This window comes from Vicia villosa, unplaced genomic scaffold, assembly GCF_029867415.1.
Source record: "Vicia villosa cultivar HV-30 ecotype Madison, WI unplaced genomic scaffold, Vvil1.0 ctg.005439F_1_1, whole genome shotgun sequence".
In the NCBI taxonomy this organism is placed as follows: domain Eukaryota; kingdom Viridiplantae; phylum Streptophyta; class Magnoliopsida; order Fabales; family Fabaceae; genus Vicia; species Vicia villosa.
Window position 1 is genome coordinate 10,406 of NW_026706620.1, and position 17,477 is coordinate 27,882.

The 17,477-nt window shown below is 30.8% G+C and overlaps 2 protein-coding genes across 2 annotated transcripts; both read left to right on the plus strand.

Annotated features, from left to right (window-relative positions):
• Positions 1-223: 223 nt before the first annotated feature.
• On the plus strand, positions 224-2,488 carry LOC131642612 (F-box protein At2g39490-like). Its single transcript, XM_058912839.1, has 3 exons — positions 224-1,158; positions 1,286-1,444; positions 1,547-2,488. The coding sequence occupies exons 1-3, from the start codon at positions 355-357 to the stop codon at positions 1,715-1,717; spliced, it is 1,134 nt and encodes a 377-aa protein (XP_058768822.1). The 5' UTR covers positions 224-354; the 3' UTR covers positions 1,718-2,488.
• A 3,576-nt stretch (positions 2,489-6,064) lies between these two features.
• LOC131642617 (uncharacterized) lies at positions 6,065-7,329 on the plus strand. Its single transcript, XM_058912845.1, has 3 exons — positions 6,065-6,342; positions 6,631-6,715; positions 7,072-7,329. Exons 1-3 carry the CDS (start codon positions 6,274-6,276, stop codon positions 7,257-7,259), a joined length of 342 nt encoding a protein of 113 aa, XP_058768828.1. The 5' UTR covers positions 6,065-6,273; the 3' UTR covers positions 7,260-7,329.
• The last annotated feature ends 10,148 nt before the right edge of the window (positions 7,330-17,477 follow it).

The following is a 17,477-nucleotide window of genomic DNA, read 5'->3' on the forward strand; positions in this document are numbered from 1 at the left end:
TTTCCAATTTTTTTTATCTGATAGATATTTTCATTATTAATTATAAAAACTATATTTTTTGTTTGTTTACAGAATAGTATATGATTAGTCTAATATGGCGAATTTGTCAAGTTTAAAGTCCTTCTACCCTGTCGATTCTAATTTAATATCTTGTTCAAACATATTCTCAGTCTCATCAAATATCATAGAAAATAAAATTAAATAGAGTTGGGTCATAATAATCCATTCTATAGAATTGAATTCAAACCATGTGAAATATGTGTATAAATATTATTATCCATTATACAAAGTATACCAACAACATTTTTCAATCTTCATATCATATCTTTTTCTCTCTTAATAGATCCTAATTCAATGAAAGAAATTGTAGAAGATGTTTTTACCAATTTGCCAGATGAAATTCTTGGCTGCATAATATCTTTTCTACCAAATGAGTATTCACTTCAAACCTCTCTCATATCTACTAGGTGGAGAAACTTATGGAACCAAATTCTTGTTAAACATGGAACCATTCAAGATATTACTACTGCTGTTGCTCATTTCCTAACCGATTTTGACGAGTTTGATCCATTAAAGCGACCACGCAAGCTCCAATTTCATTATGGTGATGAGAATACACTCTTTGCAACTATTGCGACTAATAGTAAGCTTCTTCTTGATTTCTCTTTCGGGAACCAAAAACTTGAAAGAGAATATGAACTAGAGTTCAATCTCAATAAACAACACTTCACCTATAATCTTGTTCCTTCTTCAACTTTCTTAGTCAAAAGTCTCACTTTGAAATCAATAAGCTATTTGACAAGTGAGGTAGCTTCTTCCATAGTTTCGAATTTGGAGCATCTTGAGACCTTGATGATCACTGATTGTTGTGGATTGCAATCTTTGTTCATTGAGTCAGAAACCAAGCTTCATAAGTTAACTATCTTAGATTGCTTGCAGTTGAAGTCTCTTCATCTTAGAACTTCTAAACTTAAATCTTTTCAATACCGCGGACCTCTTCCTCGAATTTGGCCCGAATCTCATTTCAACTTAAGTCATGCCAACCTTGACTTCAGACAAGGTCTAAGCTGCAGTGACTTGAAGGCTAAAGATTTTGATGAAACACTATTAACTATAAAGAATTCTGAAATTCTTACTTTATGTCAATGGACTTTTGAGGTATGCTCCCTATAACTTTCCTCATGGTATATCTAGCACAGACACGACACCGACATATGTACTTATATATATTTTTTGTTTAATTATCGGTATTAACGTGTGAGTGTCAATCTTGTGTTTGATGCAGGTACTAATATGGCCATCAATTTCTCCTTTAAGTGGAAATTTTATATTTTATAGATTAAAAGAGCTATGGTGGATTGAAAACCATGAAAATAAAAACAGCATCAGTGCCTTAGTTTCCTTCTTGAAATTATGCCCTGCTTTGGAGAGACTTTTTGTAATGGTAGGATTCATATACTTAATAATAATTTATGTTTTTGTTTTGGTTTAACATTATTGATTTATTTTTATTTTTTTGACATTTCTATCACTTAATTGGATGCAGATTGATTCAAAAAGCTATTCAGCTCCAAGGTCCAATTCAGGCTTAATGGAAGAAATTAAATATATAGATTTGGAGCAACTAAAATTGGTAAAGTTTATGGGATTCACAAATCCAATGGATGAAATTTCAATGGCAAAACAATTGATTCAGCCTCCAAAAATAGAAGCATGATCAGGTGGGAGCTGTTTGGATGTAATGTTTATATAGTGATTCTTTAAAGAATGAATGATATAATGATGTGATTTTGAAGTATTCAAAGGGAAAAGTATGTCTTATAATCTTTTGAAGAGGCTAGCACACTATCTAACTCTTTTTTGTGGGTTATAAATTTGATTTGATTATATGGATTTTAACTAATAAAAGATAGTGCTAAAAAATATGTGTTAAATTTGAAGGACTCTTAAACATATTGCACCTTCAAATTCTATCATAATTAAATTAGAAGGAATAACAATAAATCTACTTTTAGAGGCCTAGATCTATCTTGCATGAGTTAACTTTGTTGCTGTAAAAAAAAAAAAAAAGTTTACTTAAACATTAGTATATGAATAACATATAATAAACAACATACAACTCAAGAATGTTCATAACAATAATAGTAATAAGCTTGAAACTTATAACCTGAGATGCAGAGAAATGTATTACAAGATTTTTCTTCCAAAGAGGCTTTAACAAAAGTACAATAACTTGCAGACAGGGCCGGCCTTACATGTTTACAAGTCTAAAGCAAATTTTAAAATGAGGCCTTTAAAATATATTTTTGAATAATAATTTTATGATTGCTAAGAGTTGAACTCAAGAACAAAAATAAATGAGGCCTAAATTTTACCAATTCATCTACAATTATATATGGTGTCTTTATATATTTTTATAACTAAATAAAAAAATTTGAGGCCTTCTTTAAGCCCAAACTTTTGAGGCCTAAAGTCCTAGCCTTAGTGGTCTGGCCCTTGGGCCGGCCCTGCTTGTAGAAAACAAAAAAGTGCTCGGGAAGATAAGCTAGCTACTAAAGCCCGTGAAATGGAGATTCGTCAAGAGGAAGTGAAAACTCTTGAAGACACGTTGACTTATTTGGCGACTTCAGTCAAGAAAGTCGTATCGTAGCTACTAATGGTTTGAGTTTCTCTTTCAACCATTAGATTTTCTAGGAGTTTCTCATCCCACCATGCATATCATTTCATGACATTTCATTTGTAGTTTAGTTTAGTTCGGGGTAATTTTTTCTGATGGTTTACAATGTTTGCGAATTCATGTTGTGATGTTAAATATCTATCTCAAATTGCATTTATATTATGCATGATTGCATTTATTGTTTTTGTCCAAAATTTTGGGCCATTTTATTCCACATATCATTTACACTTTCTTATGGTTGTCCAAACCCTCCCACCAAGAGCTTGTGTTGAAAACTTTCTTTTTTATATCGTTCAAATTACACAACTTGATATGTGGCGCACCAATGTGACTTCTTATCTTTGTTCACCTTTGTATTCTTACAGTCATAACCAATACTCTATGTTGGGTAGTCAATCTCTCTCCCAATAAAACTTTACACTCTAAGCAAATCTTTCTATCTAACTTCCTAATAAGAAATAAATCTACCTTAAAACATGTCACCCAACTCGTATATGTAATAAGATGATCATCTCTTTTCCTAAACTAATATTAACTAAAGTAAGATAAAAAAACCAACAAAAACTCCAAGATGGATTTACCCTGTGCATTTAGCTCCCTAAGACTGTTAGCCCCATGCACACTCTCAAAACCTCTTTCTATTCTCCCTACATGTCAATTTATATTCTCTTTTAGAAAATTTCGCTCCTTGATTTACATCCTAAAGTAAGTCTTCTAAATTCCCCCTAAATTTTATGTTAAGGTGTTCTGGTAACCCAACCTGAGGTGCGTAAGCACTAATAACATTAAAGGTGTATTGTTCCACCATAAATTTCAAGACTATGCTGCAATATTCTACTCTTTTCACATCCATAATATCCTCCTTCCAGTCCTTGTCTACAATAATGCCCACCTCATTTATAGATCTAAATTTTTCAGTGTTCCAAAGATTAAATCATGAGTTGTATAACTCTTTTGCCTTTTCACCTATCCACTTAGTTTCTTATATAGGCGCATAAAATTTATCTTCCTCCTAACTATAATGTCCACTATTTCCATATACTTTCTAGTTAGCATGCATATATTTCATGATCCAAAAAGAGTCCTAATATCATTAACTAAATTCTTTATCCACATCCGTTCAAGAAAAATGTGGGAACCCTTGCTTATTTTTCACTGGGGGTGTTCATGGGTGAGGGTCGACCCACGAACCCGCTACTCCAAACCAAACCAACCCATAAATTACCTGAACCCGTTTATTTACTGATATATTCAACCCAACCCGCAACAACCCATATAATTTTGGTTCAGGTATCAGATTTGAGTTTTACAACCCACAGACCCGTTAACCAAACTCATTGATGTGACATTAGTGATTTCTTATTTATTATTATTATTTTAAATAGAAATATAAAAGTATTATCTCAGTACTAACCATAATTTTTCTAAAAAAGTTTTATTCTCCACCAATAATACTACTAGATCAATGAGTTTACGTAATTCTAAAACTAAATATTGTTTCTTATTTTCTTTTGTTTCATTTCCAACTTACATATTTTATAAAAATAATGTGTCTTGTGGAATTTTATACTATTATTCAGTGTTATGTCATGTTGATGAATATTATTAGATATTATATGATGTGCTTCATCCATTTTGTGTGTTAGAAATAAGTATAAATGTATTAAATTGTGTTACAATATTTTTAATTGAATATATATATATATATATATATATATATATATATATATATATATATATATATATTAATTTGAAACCCAACCCAATCCAACTCATATATGAACGGGTCGATTTTGATAATGAAACTGCGGGTTGGACGACGAACCCAACTCATTAAAGTCTGAACGGGTGGTAACGGGTTAGGCTAAACTCGGTCCAACCCAATGTATACCCCTATTTTTCACTATGTCTAGGAGGCAATGCAGCTACCTTTGCTCCTTTGACACTGTACTCAAGCCATGCAGCGTGTTGCATACAAACAACGACCTAGTATTCAAATATCTCATAATTGATCCATCTCATTGAGATTAGCCAAAGTTTTACGTTGGATGTCAAGTGTCTAACACCACCCTCTCCTTTTATCCTATCTTGGGAACGAATATGCATATCAAAGCTAACATAGGCAATATTTTCTAGTGCTATATAATATTAATAAAAATACAGTTTATAATTCAAATATCAAAAAATTGATCCAAATTAAACGCCGTCAAATTGGGTCGCACCAGACCAATTTTTTTATCAATCATGCAAAAACAAATCAAACTACAAGTAAATTTATCTTCGGTTTGAATGAGGTTTTTCCTCAATACCCCTTATGAAGACATTAAGTAGGTTTTCTTTGAAATTCCCATTTTTCTCATCTACTCAATTCAACCAAGCTAAATACAAAAAATTAACTATGGATTTCTTAAGATTCACTTTATATAGTTTGAAACTACTTGGCATGACCTAAAAGCGTTACTGTTCATCTTAAGACAATAAGTTCTAGTAAGAACTATGAAAGCGGGAAAAATATATATGCAAAATGATGTAGGAAAAATGACTGTTTTCCAAATAATTTGTAGATGCAAAAAATACCTAAAAATACAATACTTTTGTTTTTTAAAAGTGAAAGAGAGCACCTGAGAGTTCCAAATAATTTATTTTTCCTCAGCTTTACCATGTTTAGATAAATACTCTAATTTACCTTTTAACAATAAGTTTGGGGTTTTGGAACCCCATTGGTAACACATTAAAGGAAAAAAATGCAATGTAACAATGTGCAAAATCAAAGAGGATAATGAAGCAAGTAAATTTTGAATTGTAACAATGTTGGAAAAAGAGTTCAAAATATTGTTAATTAACTTCTTTTAATGACATAATCTTGAAAGTGGAGCATGTTTGAAAATCATACGAAGACAGAATATTACCACATGTGGGTGGCAGCCATCAAAGTATATGCAATCACGATATTTGACTAAAAAAATCTTTGATTTTTGAAAGTTGATAATGGTTAGTCATGTTGTGATACACAAAAAATGCCCATTTTACCCGGTGTCCTAAAAAATATCACTTTTGAACAACACTCAAAAATTAATATTTTGGAAGGCATCTATTATCATACAATAGAATAAAGCTAGATGAGTATTTTGGCAATTTTGCCATTTGTCAAAAAAATAGAGCGCTTACTATATTTATATTTCCTATTTATAGAAATGTTTCTATTATTATTAATATTATAATTAATTAATATTTTAATTATTATTTTCAAATTGTTTAAATTTATTATATTTAATGTTGTGCCAATTCACATTCAATTTTGTTTCTCTTTACATGGGAAATGTTTTACGCTGCAAAAATAAACGAAACGGTTCGCCTTCAACATCTTTTTCCAATTCACATCCAGTTTCTTTTCTCAATGCAAACCCTTCAATTCTCATCCTCTCTCCTTTTATACCTCAACCACGAAGCCAACACAACTTTTGAATGCAAGTCGACGGCATGTTGCCTCACCGGTCGGAGATACTGCCGGAATAATTTAATATCCGGCATTAGGTAAACACAACCCATCTCTCTCTCCATTTAACATTAGGTCGAACTTTTCCCCCATTTCCTCCATGATCGTCTTCCTTGCCCCTCTTTCCCTCATTTCCCGCAAAGATGTCTATCTCAATCACTACATCACCGTAAGAATGAGATTTTTGAAGAATATCTGTTATGCAAATTTACCGTTTCTGTTATGCAAATTTAAGAATGAGATTTTTAAATTTACCGTTTCTGTTATGCAAATTTAAGAATGAGATTTTTGAAGAATATCTGTGACTGCAAATCATTTGTTAGTTTGGTGTTTTGAATGGTGAAGTTCTTTATCTATAACTGTGTTATTGGATGTTTCTTTGTTCTTTTTTTTAGGTAATTTTAAGTATATATTGAACCCATCAATTTGATTAAACTTGCTATGATACTTTGATTAGGTTGGAAATTTATGTGCTTCAGTAGAAGAGTGGACAGTTGGTAGAACCGAACTCACCTCACTCATGGATGTGGAGAGGAGATATGGTACACATTTTGATCTACAAAGCTTTGTTTTGCCTTAATAATTTTTTCACTAAATAGTGTTTTGCCTTAATAATTTTTTTACTTTGTTACAATTTGGAGTTTCAACAAAATCACAATGTCACATTTGAGTGTCCTGAATTGTATTGATTGATTTTTATTGGCTTATAAATTTTTTTCATTGCAAAATCGGTAAAATATAGTCCATTATTTGACAACAAAACTTGAGCTGGTACATGTTGTGAATTAAGATGGAATTTTAAGTGTTAATATAATGGAACTTTAAGGTTTGGATCTTAGTGTATGGAGATTGTTGACTGTGAAGATTTAACCGGAACCCCATTTTTACGGTGATGCAGTTTGGCGGCAATCGATGGAAAGTTCGACTGGATCAATATCATCACTATCTGCTGGATTGGGACCTAGCGAATATGTGAGCGGATGCAGTAAAACTTCTTTGTTAGTGGTTTTGACTCTCATTCATCACTTATTTGCTGCTCATGGTTTCACTTTATGCATAAGAGCAGAAGGTGAGAATAGACACTAATTGGCAAGAGAAAAAAAGCTTTCCTGTTATTTGTTCAGGCTGCACATGTTAGAAATTTTAGGAATATCAAATTAGGTATTACTATCGGTATTGATGAATATATCGCTTCTTCTCGATTTGATTGTTTTCAAATATGTATATTTGCTGATATGTTTGAAATTAAAGCAGACCGATTTGAAAGAGATTTGTGTTTGGTTACAATTACAATTTTCTTCAAATGTGTAGCTTTGTTGGTCTGTTTTTACATAAGAGTTTTATATATGCTATTTCTATAACAAAAGATAAAATAAAGTCGAGCAATTTTTATATAAGCTACAAGTTATTTTTAGAAGTATTGCTTCTTCACAGTCATTAATTTTGAAATTAAAGTAAGAAGATTTGCAGGATATTTGTGCATGGTTATCGTTTTTGTTAATGTTTGAATATTTGGATTGAGTAATTGCATCTTTAACAAAAAGAAGTTCATTCTTTATTTCTATAGTGCAGTAAATCCATGTTAGTATGTCAAATAGAAATGTCATTCTGTTTAGTGAGCAGCTACGTACCAACTTATTATCTAAAACAGTTCATTCTTATTATGAATTATGAATGGTTTTGGAAACTAAATTACTACTAGTTTGTGTGAATGCAAATAACGGAAAATGCTATGTCAGAGAGTGCAGAAGAATGTTTTGCTAATGGTATGGACTCATTTCTATCAAAACCTTTGTGTGCATGAAGATGACTCTTTGTGAGAGAATGCAGAAGAATGTTTTGCTAATGTATCAAAACCTGTGAGTTTATAAAAATTGAAAGAGTGTATTGAACGATATACTTAAGGTGATAATAACTTTGTAGTTTCTTCTTTTGTACAAAAGTGTAGTATGAGTTAAGCGAAATTTTATAATATATGAATCATATTTTCATCCTTTGCAAGTTCCTACCTATTTTATATATCTACCCATTTTATCATTATTGGTGAACTGTCACAAATGTGTACCTCAAGAGGCCTTAACTCATAAGTCATCATAAGTGATCATCATGAAGACTAATGTTTCAATTTTATTTCCACTGTTCTTGAATGTGTGACAATCCAAGTCTACAATTTTATTTCCATTGTTCTTGAAAATGTGACAATCCAAGTCTCTTTGAACAAATATCCTTACCAAGACGTGAATCCATCTCCATATTAAAGTAATTGAATTATTGTTTAACCAAATAATTTTATCTTGACATATGAATCAATCCCTGCAATGAGAAACAGACCTCCAAAACTAATAAAGCTAATAAATTTGTGAATTGTTGTTGTGTTATTTTTTTTAATATTAATTATATTGTGATCCAATGCATTGAGTTATTTAAATAATTTTATATTTTTAATTATTTATAAATATTATATATTTAAAAATAAATATTAGATAATCATAAGGGAAATTTTTTGAAAAAAAGTTAAATATTAAATAATGACAAGGGAAAAAAATCATCTTAAAAAATAACTAAAATTTTTTTAACAGTATTGACATAGTTTTTAGAATTCATCTTTAATAAATATACTTTTAATAAATAATTATATTTTTGATTATAAAATAACTATATTATTGGTAAATATTTGAAAATTGCAAAAAAAAAAAATGCATTTTTTAAAAAAATATGTGAAAATATTATAGATAATTATTAAAAGATAAGAAAGTGCATATTTTATCTCTATTAAAATTAATTATCTTATTTATAAAAAACTAAAATAAATTATTTAATATTTACAATATATTTTATTTTAATTTTAGACATATGTAAATCAAATAAAATAGAGTATAATTTTTAAAAAGGTGGTGCTAAGCTAAGGGGCACTGGATAAGAAGTTATAAACGATCTTTAATCACCCTTTTATTCATTTGAAAAGTAATAATAATAATTAAATATACTTTATTATTTAATCACTCAAATTAATCTATTCATTCATTGAAAATAAATGACATCACGAGGTTCAAATATTATAAATCATTTCAATATGCAAGTGTTTTACTAGAAATAAAATAAAAAATATTAAATTCATAATAAATTTACAATAAAATATTATGGTCAAAATGATTCACAATTTCTTTTGAATAATTATTCTCTAAAAAAAATCTTCTATTGGACTTTCATTCAAATTAAATTTTTTAATATTAAAAAAAATTGTTTATTATTTACAAATAAAAATAATATAAAAATAAGTTATAAAATTCTATTGAAAGTGTCGAAAAATAAAACAAATAACATAAATTTTAAAAAATAAATAAATCATATTTCACAAAAATAAATAAATAGATAGACATCACACAAAATAAATAAATAAATATCATATCTCAAATAAATAAATAAATAGAACATCTTTTAAAAATGTCAACAGGAGGTATTTATAAGCAATAGAAAGTAAAAATGGAAAATAATAATGTGTAACATCTCAGTTTTTTTTGGTATGAAATAACACTTTCAATAATTTCCTTTTTTTAAATAATATTAATGGATTAAAATGATGCGGCAGCATTTCTCTTAAAGTGTGCTATTTTACTAGAAAAATTAAGTTATAAACTAAAGAAAAATTAATATTTTATATTGTATTTTAATATAAAGAAGAAAAAAAAAACAATACCATATATTTATAAATGGTGAAATTAAATCAGTCAATTAAGTATGATTTATTTTATTAATTTATGAAAAAAACATGAGACAATTATGATTAGTGAATAGACATATTTTGCATGTCTTCCAATATTTTGTTTGCTTTTCATATTTTATTTTTCCAAAATGTAACTCACATCACAAAAACACACAAGTAATATGCATACACCAATTACTTAGGCTGATTAATATGATTACCACATACATACACCGATTAACTATAAAAATAGGAAATTGTTAGAATTTAATAAAATAACAAATGTGTCTTTTGATTTGGTCTTTGTTTTTTAAGCTAATTAAATTAATTAAATTATTTAAAAATAATAATAAAATAATAATCAAACATTTTAGAATCCTGAGTGCTCCTTTTCCCTTTTGTCCCGTGTCTCGCACGGGTTTACATACTAGTATCTATTATATGTAAAACTCATAGATTCGAGTTTGAAATAAATGTATATTTTCAAACTCATTGATTCCAGTTTGATATTATGTTTTTTTTTATTTTTCAATTTTTCAGATTTTTTTGTTGTTATATAGAGATTTTATGATTTTGTTAATTTTTAGGAATTAATCATTTAAGGTGTGATATTTATTTATTTTAATAAAAATATTTGCATATGTCTAAAAAATATTTTTTATAATTTTTGTTTAATTTAATATTAAATTTATACTAAGAAAATTTATTTATATATTCTTTAAAATAATGAATTAAAATTGACATGCATAATAAAATTTGTAGTTACTTATGTTACGTACGATTTAAAAATAATGAAAAAGATTAAAGTAAGCAATGTGTTACTGTCACACATAAAAAATTATTAAATCTATTGAGAGATTGAAGATATATATGAAAAAGGATAAATTGAATCTTAATCCTTAAAAAAATGACATTTGTTTCTTTTCCAAAATAAAATCAATAAAATATTTAAAATAATGTCCATTCATCTCTTTCCAAGGAAAAAATATATCCTCGAATGACTAAGAGGGATTCAATACGAGAGGTTCTTGATGCACAAAAAAAATACCTCTTACATCTTAAGTTTCAAATGAGGGTTTCATTTATCCACATCCCTACCTCTCCCACACTCCCCTTAGGATAATCAGTGGTTGTAAAGAGCCCATAAAACATATATTTAAGGGGTATTACTCCCAATCAAAGGGTTAAACTAAAAAGGCATATATATAACCATTATTCGGCCTTCCTATCGATACCATTCATAAACTAGTCAGAATGGTCTTCTTGTTTAGAGTCAAGAAGGGAAACAACTTTCCACCAAGAGGATAAATTTTGGAATCCCAAGTTTGTCTCTACTGCCTCTTAATAAAATTATTATAACATCACCATAACGGGTAACTAGGACATCACTTCAAAGACCAAAGGAACTTGATATATTATGCCACATCCACTTGGCCAAAAGAGTTAAGTTAAATAGACAAAGATCTCTAACCCCTAAAGCCTCCTTTACTCTTAGGCTTACACACATTTACCCAACTAAACCAAGAGATTTTCGAATCACCCTTAACATCTCCCCACAAAAAATACAGGAAGAAAATATAAATAACATTAAGCATAAAACTAAGCAAAACCACTCCTCCTTAAAGCTAACATACACGTGCTTCAATGAATTCATCCTCCTAGACAATAGATTAACAAGGGGTCTAAAGTAGCTTCTCAACTTGGAATACTCCCAATTGAACCCGGGATATTTAAAAGGGAGGCCCTCAATTCTACAATGAAGAAAATCACCAGCAGAATCCAAAAACAAAAAAAAAAAATCCACATTGACCCATATCATACTACTCTTAAAAAAATTACCCAAAAGCTAGAAGCAAGATCAAAATCCCTAATAATAGGCTTTTAGTTCAAAGGTTGTCAAGAGATGGACCTTCTAAGATAAGGGTCTCATCTACATACTAGAGATGAGAGATCATTAGATATGTCTCTCATATCCTAAAACTAGTAAGAAGAGCTAACTCAACAACCCTATTATAACTGAATCGCTTAACCTCAGTGGCGGAGCCAGGGAGTGACCGAGGAAGGCCACTGCCATCCCATTACTTTAAAAAAAAATGTATAGATTAAGAAAGGTTGTATTGAAAGATGCTTTGTAGTTAATATTATGTATGTAATGGTATTGTGATACAAAGTGAACAAATCTTTTTTTCACTCTTTTGATAGCTTTATTGTTATAGCCCACAGAGATCAATCATCACATAGTCTATTCATTCTACCGCTAGAACTCACATAACTATTATCTCTCTCCAATTACTCAACTAAACAAAATATTATTTTATCACTAATATTTTTAATTTTTTTATTTCTTTTTATAATTTATAAAAAAAAAACTTATAAAAATATTAACTATTTTTCTTCTTAAAATATATTTTATAAAATTATACTAATTGTCAATAAATTCAATATTATAATCAATATTTTTAATTTTTTAATGTATTTAAATAATCTTATGTTTAGAAACAAATGTAATAATATAAAAAATTGATATAAGTGAAAAATTATTAAAACCTATTATAATAAGAGTTTAAAGGTAGTGCACTATCAGTGTAAAACTATTTTACACATACAACCAATTAAAATTCTCACATGTGTCATGTCATATCAGTATTTTAAAAATAAAAGTGTGTTTTATTGTGATACATGTCTCTCATTGGTTGACAGTGTAAAAATATTTTACACTGTCAGTGCATTTCCTTTTTTCTCTTTTAATAAGTGAATTTTATTAGCAGATTTGACTAATTTATCATTTATATCAAATATTGGTTTATTTACTATTGACAAAAATGGTAAGGTAAAGGGTGGTTATATGTATGATGTTTTCCACTGTGGAACCTTATTTTGTAGGTAATAGGTTTTCTTTTGATGATGACAGCTACAAAGTAAAATACTAAAAAGACTTCATCATGATAAGAATCCAACAAAGGATTAGTCAAAGAGCAATTAAGCGGTTAAAGATACAAATCGTAAATCTTGACTAATCAAAAAAGACAAACTAAAAGAAATTATATAAAGAAACTAAAAATAAAATAACATTCCTTCTATTTCTACTCTTGATGAAACGTGAAAGAAACTAAAAATATAATCACCTTCCTTAAACCACTTAGATTTAGATTTATATCAAACAAAATTTATTTTTCACAAATTCATTAGAGAATTTCTTTATTGACCCCCCTATGGGGGTGACCCTCAACGAAATTTCTAAGTTGCCCCTGTTTCGGAGATGTATCTCCGAAGTATTTTTTTTTTAAAGATTTTTCCAGACTTCAGAAATGCACTTCCGAAAAAGCCAAATGGAGGTGTTTTCGGAGATGCACTTCCGAAAACACTTTTTTCACATTTTAGAGTTTTTCGGAAGTGCACTTCCGAAATATGCAGAAAATCTGTTTTTTTTTTATGTTTTTCTTAACAGTCCCGTATTTTTAATTAAACGAAAACGCCGAATAAAACAAACGACATATCAACATAAATTACTAATATAATAAATACAATCTGAATAATATATACAAGCCGAATAAAATAGTAATAATAAGCGAAATACAACCCGAATACAATAAAATCCAAGAAAAATAATTCGGAATCCCTACTGTGTATGCCTAACCCTATCTCCCTGGGACCTCCTCTGCCTCCTATATGCCGCCGCACGGCCCGCATCACCGACCATCCTCTCCACCACGGCGACTGCCTCTGGACCGCCCTGATCAATGATACCTCGCTCCAACGCGTCCCGCCCAAGCATCTCTATTCGCTGGCATATCGGCAGGAGATCAATGGCATGGTCATCCTCGGCCTGCTGGTTCTCTAGGATCTCATCGTATGCTGGCCTAGGAGCGTCGACTGTCATCAGAGGATGTGACACTCGATAGAACCATGTGACGTACCCCTATACACAATGCAAGTCCTGGGTGGCTTGTGTAACACCCCATTTTTATTTATTTAATCGTCGTATGTTATTTTAATTGTTTGGTCTTGTTAAGGGTGTGCGGTTGAGCGTGTAGGTGTGGAGCCCATAGTGGGACGGGTAGACTGGAAATGTAGGTAATAATTATGTGATATAAGTAATAATAGTTTTATTTTTATTATTATAATTACTATCATTATTATTATGATTATTATTATTATTATTATTATTTTTATGCTTATTATTAATATTATTATTAATATTATTATTATTATTAATAGAATAATAGAATGAATATTTAGTGATTTATTAAATAATTATTTAATTAGGGAAGAGTAAGGTTGGAATTAAGTATTAAAGGTCTAAGAGTTAGTATTGGAATAAAAGAGAATTAGAAGTTGAGAAAAGGAAGAGTTACGTAGAAGAGTGAAAAACATCGTAGAAGTGAGAAGAGGAAGAAGAACAAGCTAGAGAGGAAGATCAAGGGAGAACTAGGGCAATTTCAAGAATCAATCTCCGCATGATTTTCTAAGGGGGTTTCCATGCTATTATTCTTGATATGGATTTAGGTATAATGATATGATTTGGGGTTTTGGGGATTTGTCGTTATGAGATAATTTTGATGATTGTTGATTTTTGATTTATGAATTCTATGTTGTTATGATGATTGTTGTTGGAATGATAATTGGTTGCAATTGTTGTTATGAGATTGTATGATTATGAAGTGTATGATGTAAATGTGTTGTTGTTGCGTGTTCGCGTGTCAGAGTCGGAATGAAGTTACGAACAATTTTGAAAAGGGATTTTGTTCTTGAAATTGCTAGAATTGAAATGTTAGGGTTTGGATTTGGATTCAAAACTTTTGTGCTAGAAATCATGTTTTAAGGTTCATAATTGTTGATACATGATAGATATAGGTTGCTATGTATTTAATTTGTATTATAGTGATGTTTAGATGAGATTTTGAGGGGATTTGAGTGGGAACCCGAGAGCTGTTCGCAGGAAAAATGCTGGATTTTTATAAAACATCAAAAATTCATAACTCAAGTTTCGGGTGTCCGTTTGACTCACCGTTCGAACCTGGAGAAACCTAATACAGTGTACTTTCTTGTAAAAATGGTTTCAAGTCCTAGAATTAAATTTAAATAAGGTCTAATGTGCTTTTAAGGTGTCAATGTAAAATGTCAGTGTCGGGTTGGTTGAAATACTTTGAAAAATCATAACTTTTGTTCCGTGTGTTGACTCGCGCGTCGTTCGAATCATTGGAAAGCTGGTTTCGTGTACTTTCTGTTAAAATTATTTTCAATACCAGAATTCTAATAATTCGATGCGTTATATGTGTTTCCGTATATGTTACGATGTGTTGAACTATGAAATGTTGAGTTTGGTTGTGCAAATGTGTGTTGTAGCTGTGGATTGTGATTGTTGCAGGTTTTGACATGTATATGTGATGTGTTGGACAGTTGTGGTATGATGTAGTGACTGTATGATAGTCATTTGAATTGGTAGTTGTTGTATGTTGTTGTTGAATGCATATTATCTATTATGAATGTGCATATTGTGTAGTGGTAATTCTTTGTGATTTACGGTAAGTGTGTGGCTTACGTGTGATCAGGAGGTGTCGCACGCTCGCGAAAAATGAACAGAGTCGCCACCAATATATTTATCCCATAAGGGAAAGGAATATCAGAAAACCTAGCAAAGGAAGGAACAGGGTCTTGCGACCAGAGAATCAAGGTACGGGAGTCGGTTACGCAAGGGGAAGGTATTAGCACCCCTCACGCCCATCGTACTCGATGGTATCCACCTATGTTTGTTTCTATCTAAAGGGTGTGTACTATGTCTATGTCTATATGCGAATGAATGCAAAAGAAATACGGGGAAAAGAAGGAATTATTTACAAGTGTGCTCGCTTAGGCCCCGCGACCCAATGCCTACGTATCCCTTACAAGGAATCAGAGCGACCGTAGTTTGGCTCAAGATTTTCTATGTTTTTGTGTTTTTTAGGTGAACAGAGGTTAAAGTCGCACTCCATGATGCTCGACCTTTGGAGACTTATACGCCTAATTATGGAATGGATTCAACATGTTCTTAAGAATTCCACAAGGGCGAGAGATAGAAGAGAGTTTGAGCGTTTCGAGGAAATCCCTAAAGCAAGGGAAACTCGAGTTACTCTATGGTTTGTGTTTTTTTAGAATTTGGGAACTTACGCCCGAATGGAACCCTAAAGCAAGGGAAATCCAGGCACTCGGATGATTCCCTAAAGCAAGGGAGATCCAAGCTTCCATTCCCTTTTTAATGATTTTCACTTTTTTATTAATGTTTTAAGTATTTTCTTTGTATGTTTTAAATGGGGTTTTATTTGAATATTTGTTAGATGTTTTATGTTGTAAAAGAAAAAGAATGAAAAAAGGGAATTTCTACCTAATGTTGTCATGGCTTCTACCTAAGGTTAGGATTTAAAAGAAGCATGAAAAATAAAGCGCTAAGTAGAATATTGAAAATAGCATGAAAAAGAACAAGTCAAAATATAGCACAAAAGTGAATTAAAAGTACTATTATTTTTTATTGATTTTTTATGAGAGGAATTGAATTCTAATTTGAACAAAAGAAATTAAAATGATTAGCCTAAAAAACTAATATTTTTTATGTTTTTTATGAAAGTTTTTTATGTGTCAAAAATTACCAATTAGAGGGATCAAAATTAAGTCCTAAAAATGATCTAAATCTATCTAGAAAACTATGATTTTAGTTTTTATCAAAAGAAATTCAATAAAAAAAAACTATGTCAATATCGAAATTCTAACAAGAGAAATATGTGATCAGGGGGTCAAGAATGAAATCAGGGAGTATGCTAAGCAATTGTGCAGGCCCAATGGACTGAGGCCTAGGAAGTTTTTTGTTACATACAGCATGTCAAAAACGTGTGTGGCGATGGGCCTCAGGGGCAAGCTACAGCAATCTGCGCTATGGCCCAAAGAGCTTCTTTGTACTCAACTTTACTTCAGCAGGAAAAGAAAATGGTGGTGATTGGGCCTCAAAACAAAGGGGGTGGATCATGGCAATTTCGTGACCAAAGCCTAAATGAATGGATCAGCATGCACAGTTTTATTCGATTTAATTCTAAGTATCAGATTTATTCACATTAACCTAATTAAACCCCATTAACAACAATCAGTCCACATCTTAAATCTATTAATCAAGTTTACTATCATATTAACACCCAGATTAACTCACATTCAGTAAATAGAAAGAGAAGAAAAAAAATAAAATGAAAAATGTAATGGGATTAGGGTTTGTAATGTGACCTTTCAGATGACCTTCTTCCTTTCCCTCGACTCATTCTCCTCACTTTCGCAACGAACGGCGGCGGACATCTCCTCCGTCGATCAACCACGTAGCGCCGTCGCCATCTCAATCTTCCTTCATCTGCATTCTCTTGTTCTCTCGATTTCACCTCTCTCGGTTGTTCATCACTCCCTCTGTGTTCGCTCTCCTCCGTTAACTTCCTCTTTCGATCTCATCGGTCCGATGTGCCTTCAATGATGAACAGTGAGCAAGAAGCGCCGAGTATCTTCAACAAATTCCGGTAGCAATCACGCGTCGAGTTCTAAAGTCCGGTGAAGGTCGAGATTGTTTGTTGCGCTTGTGAGGAAGATGAACG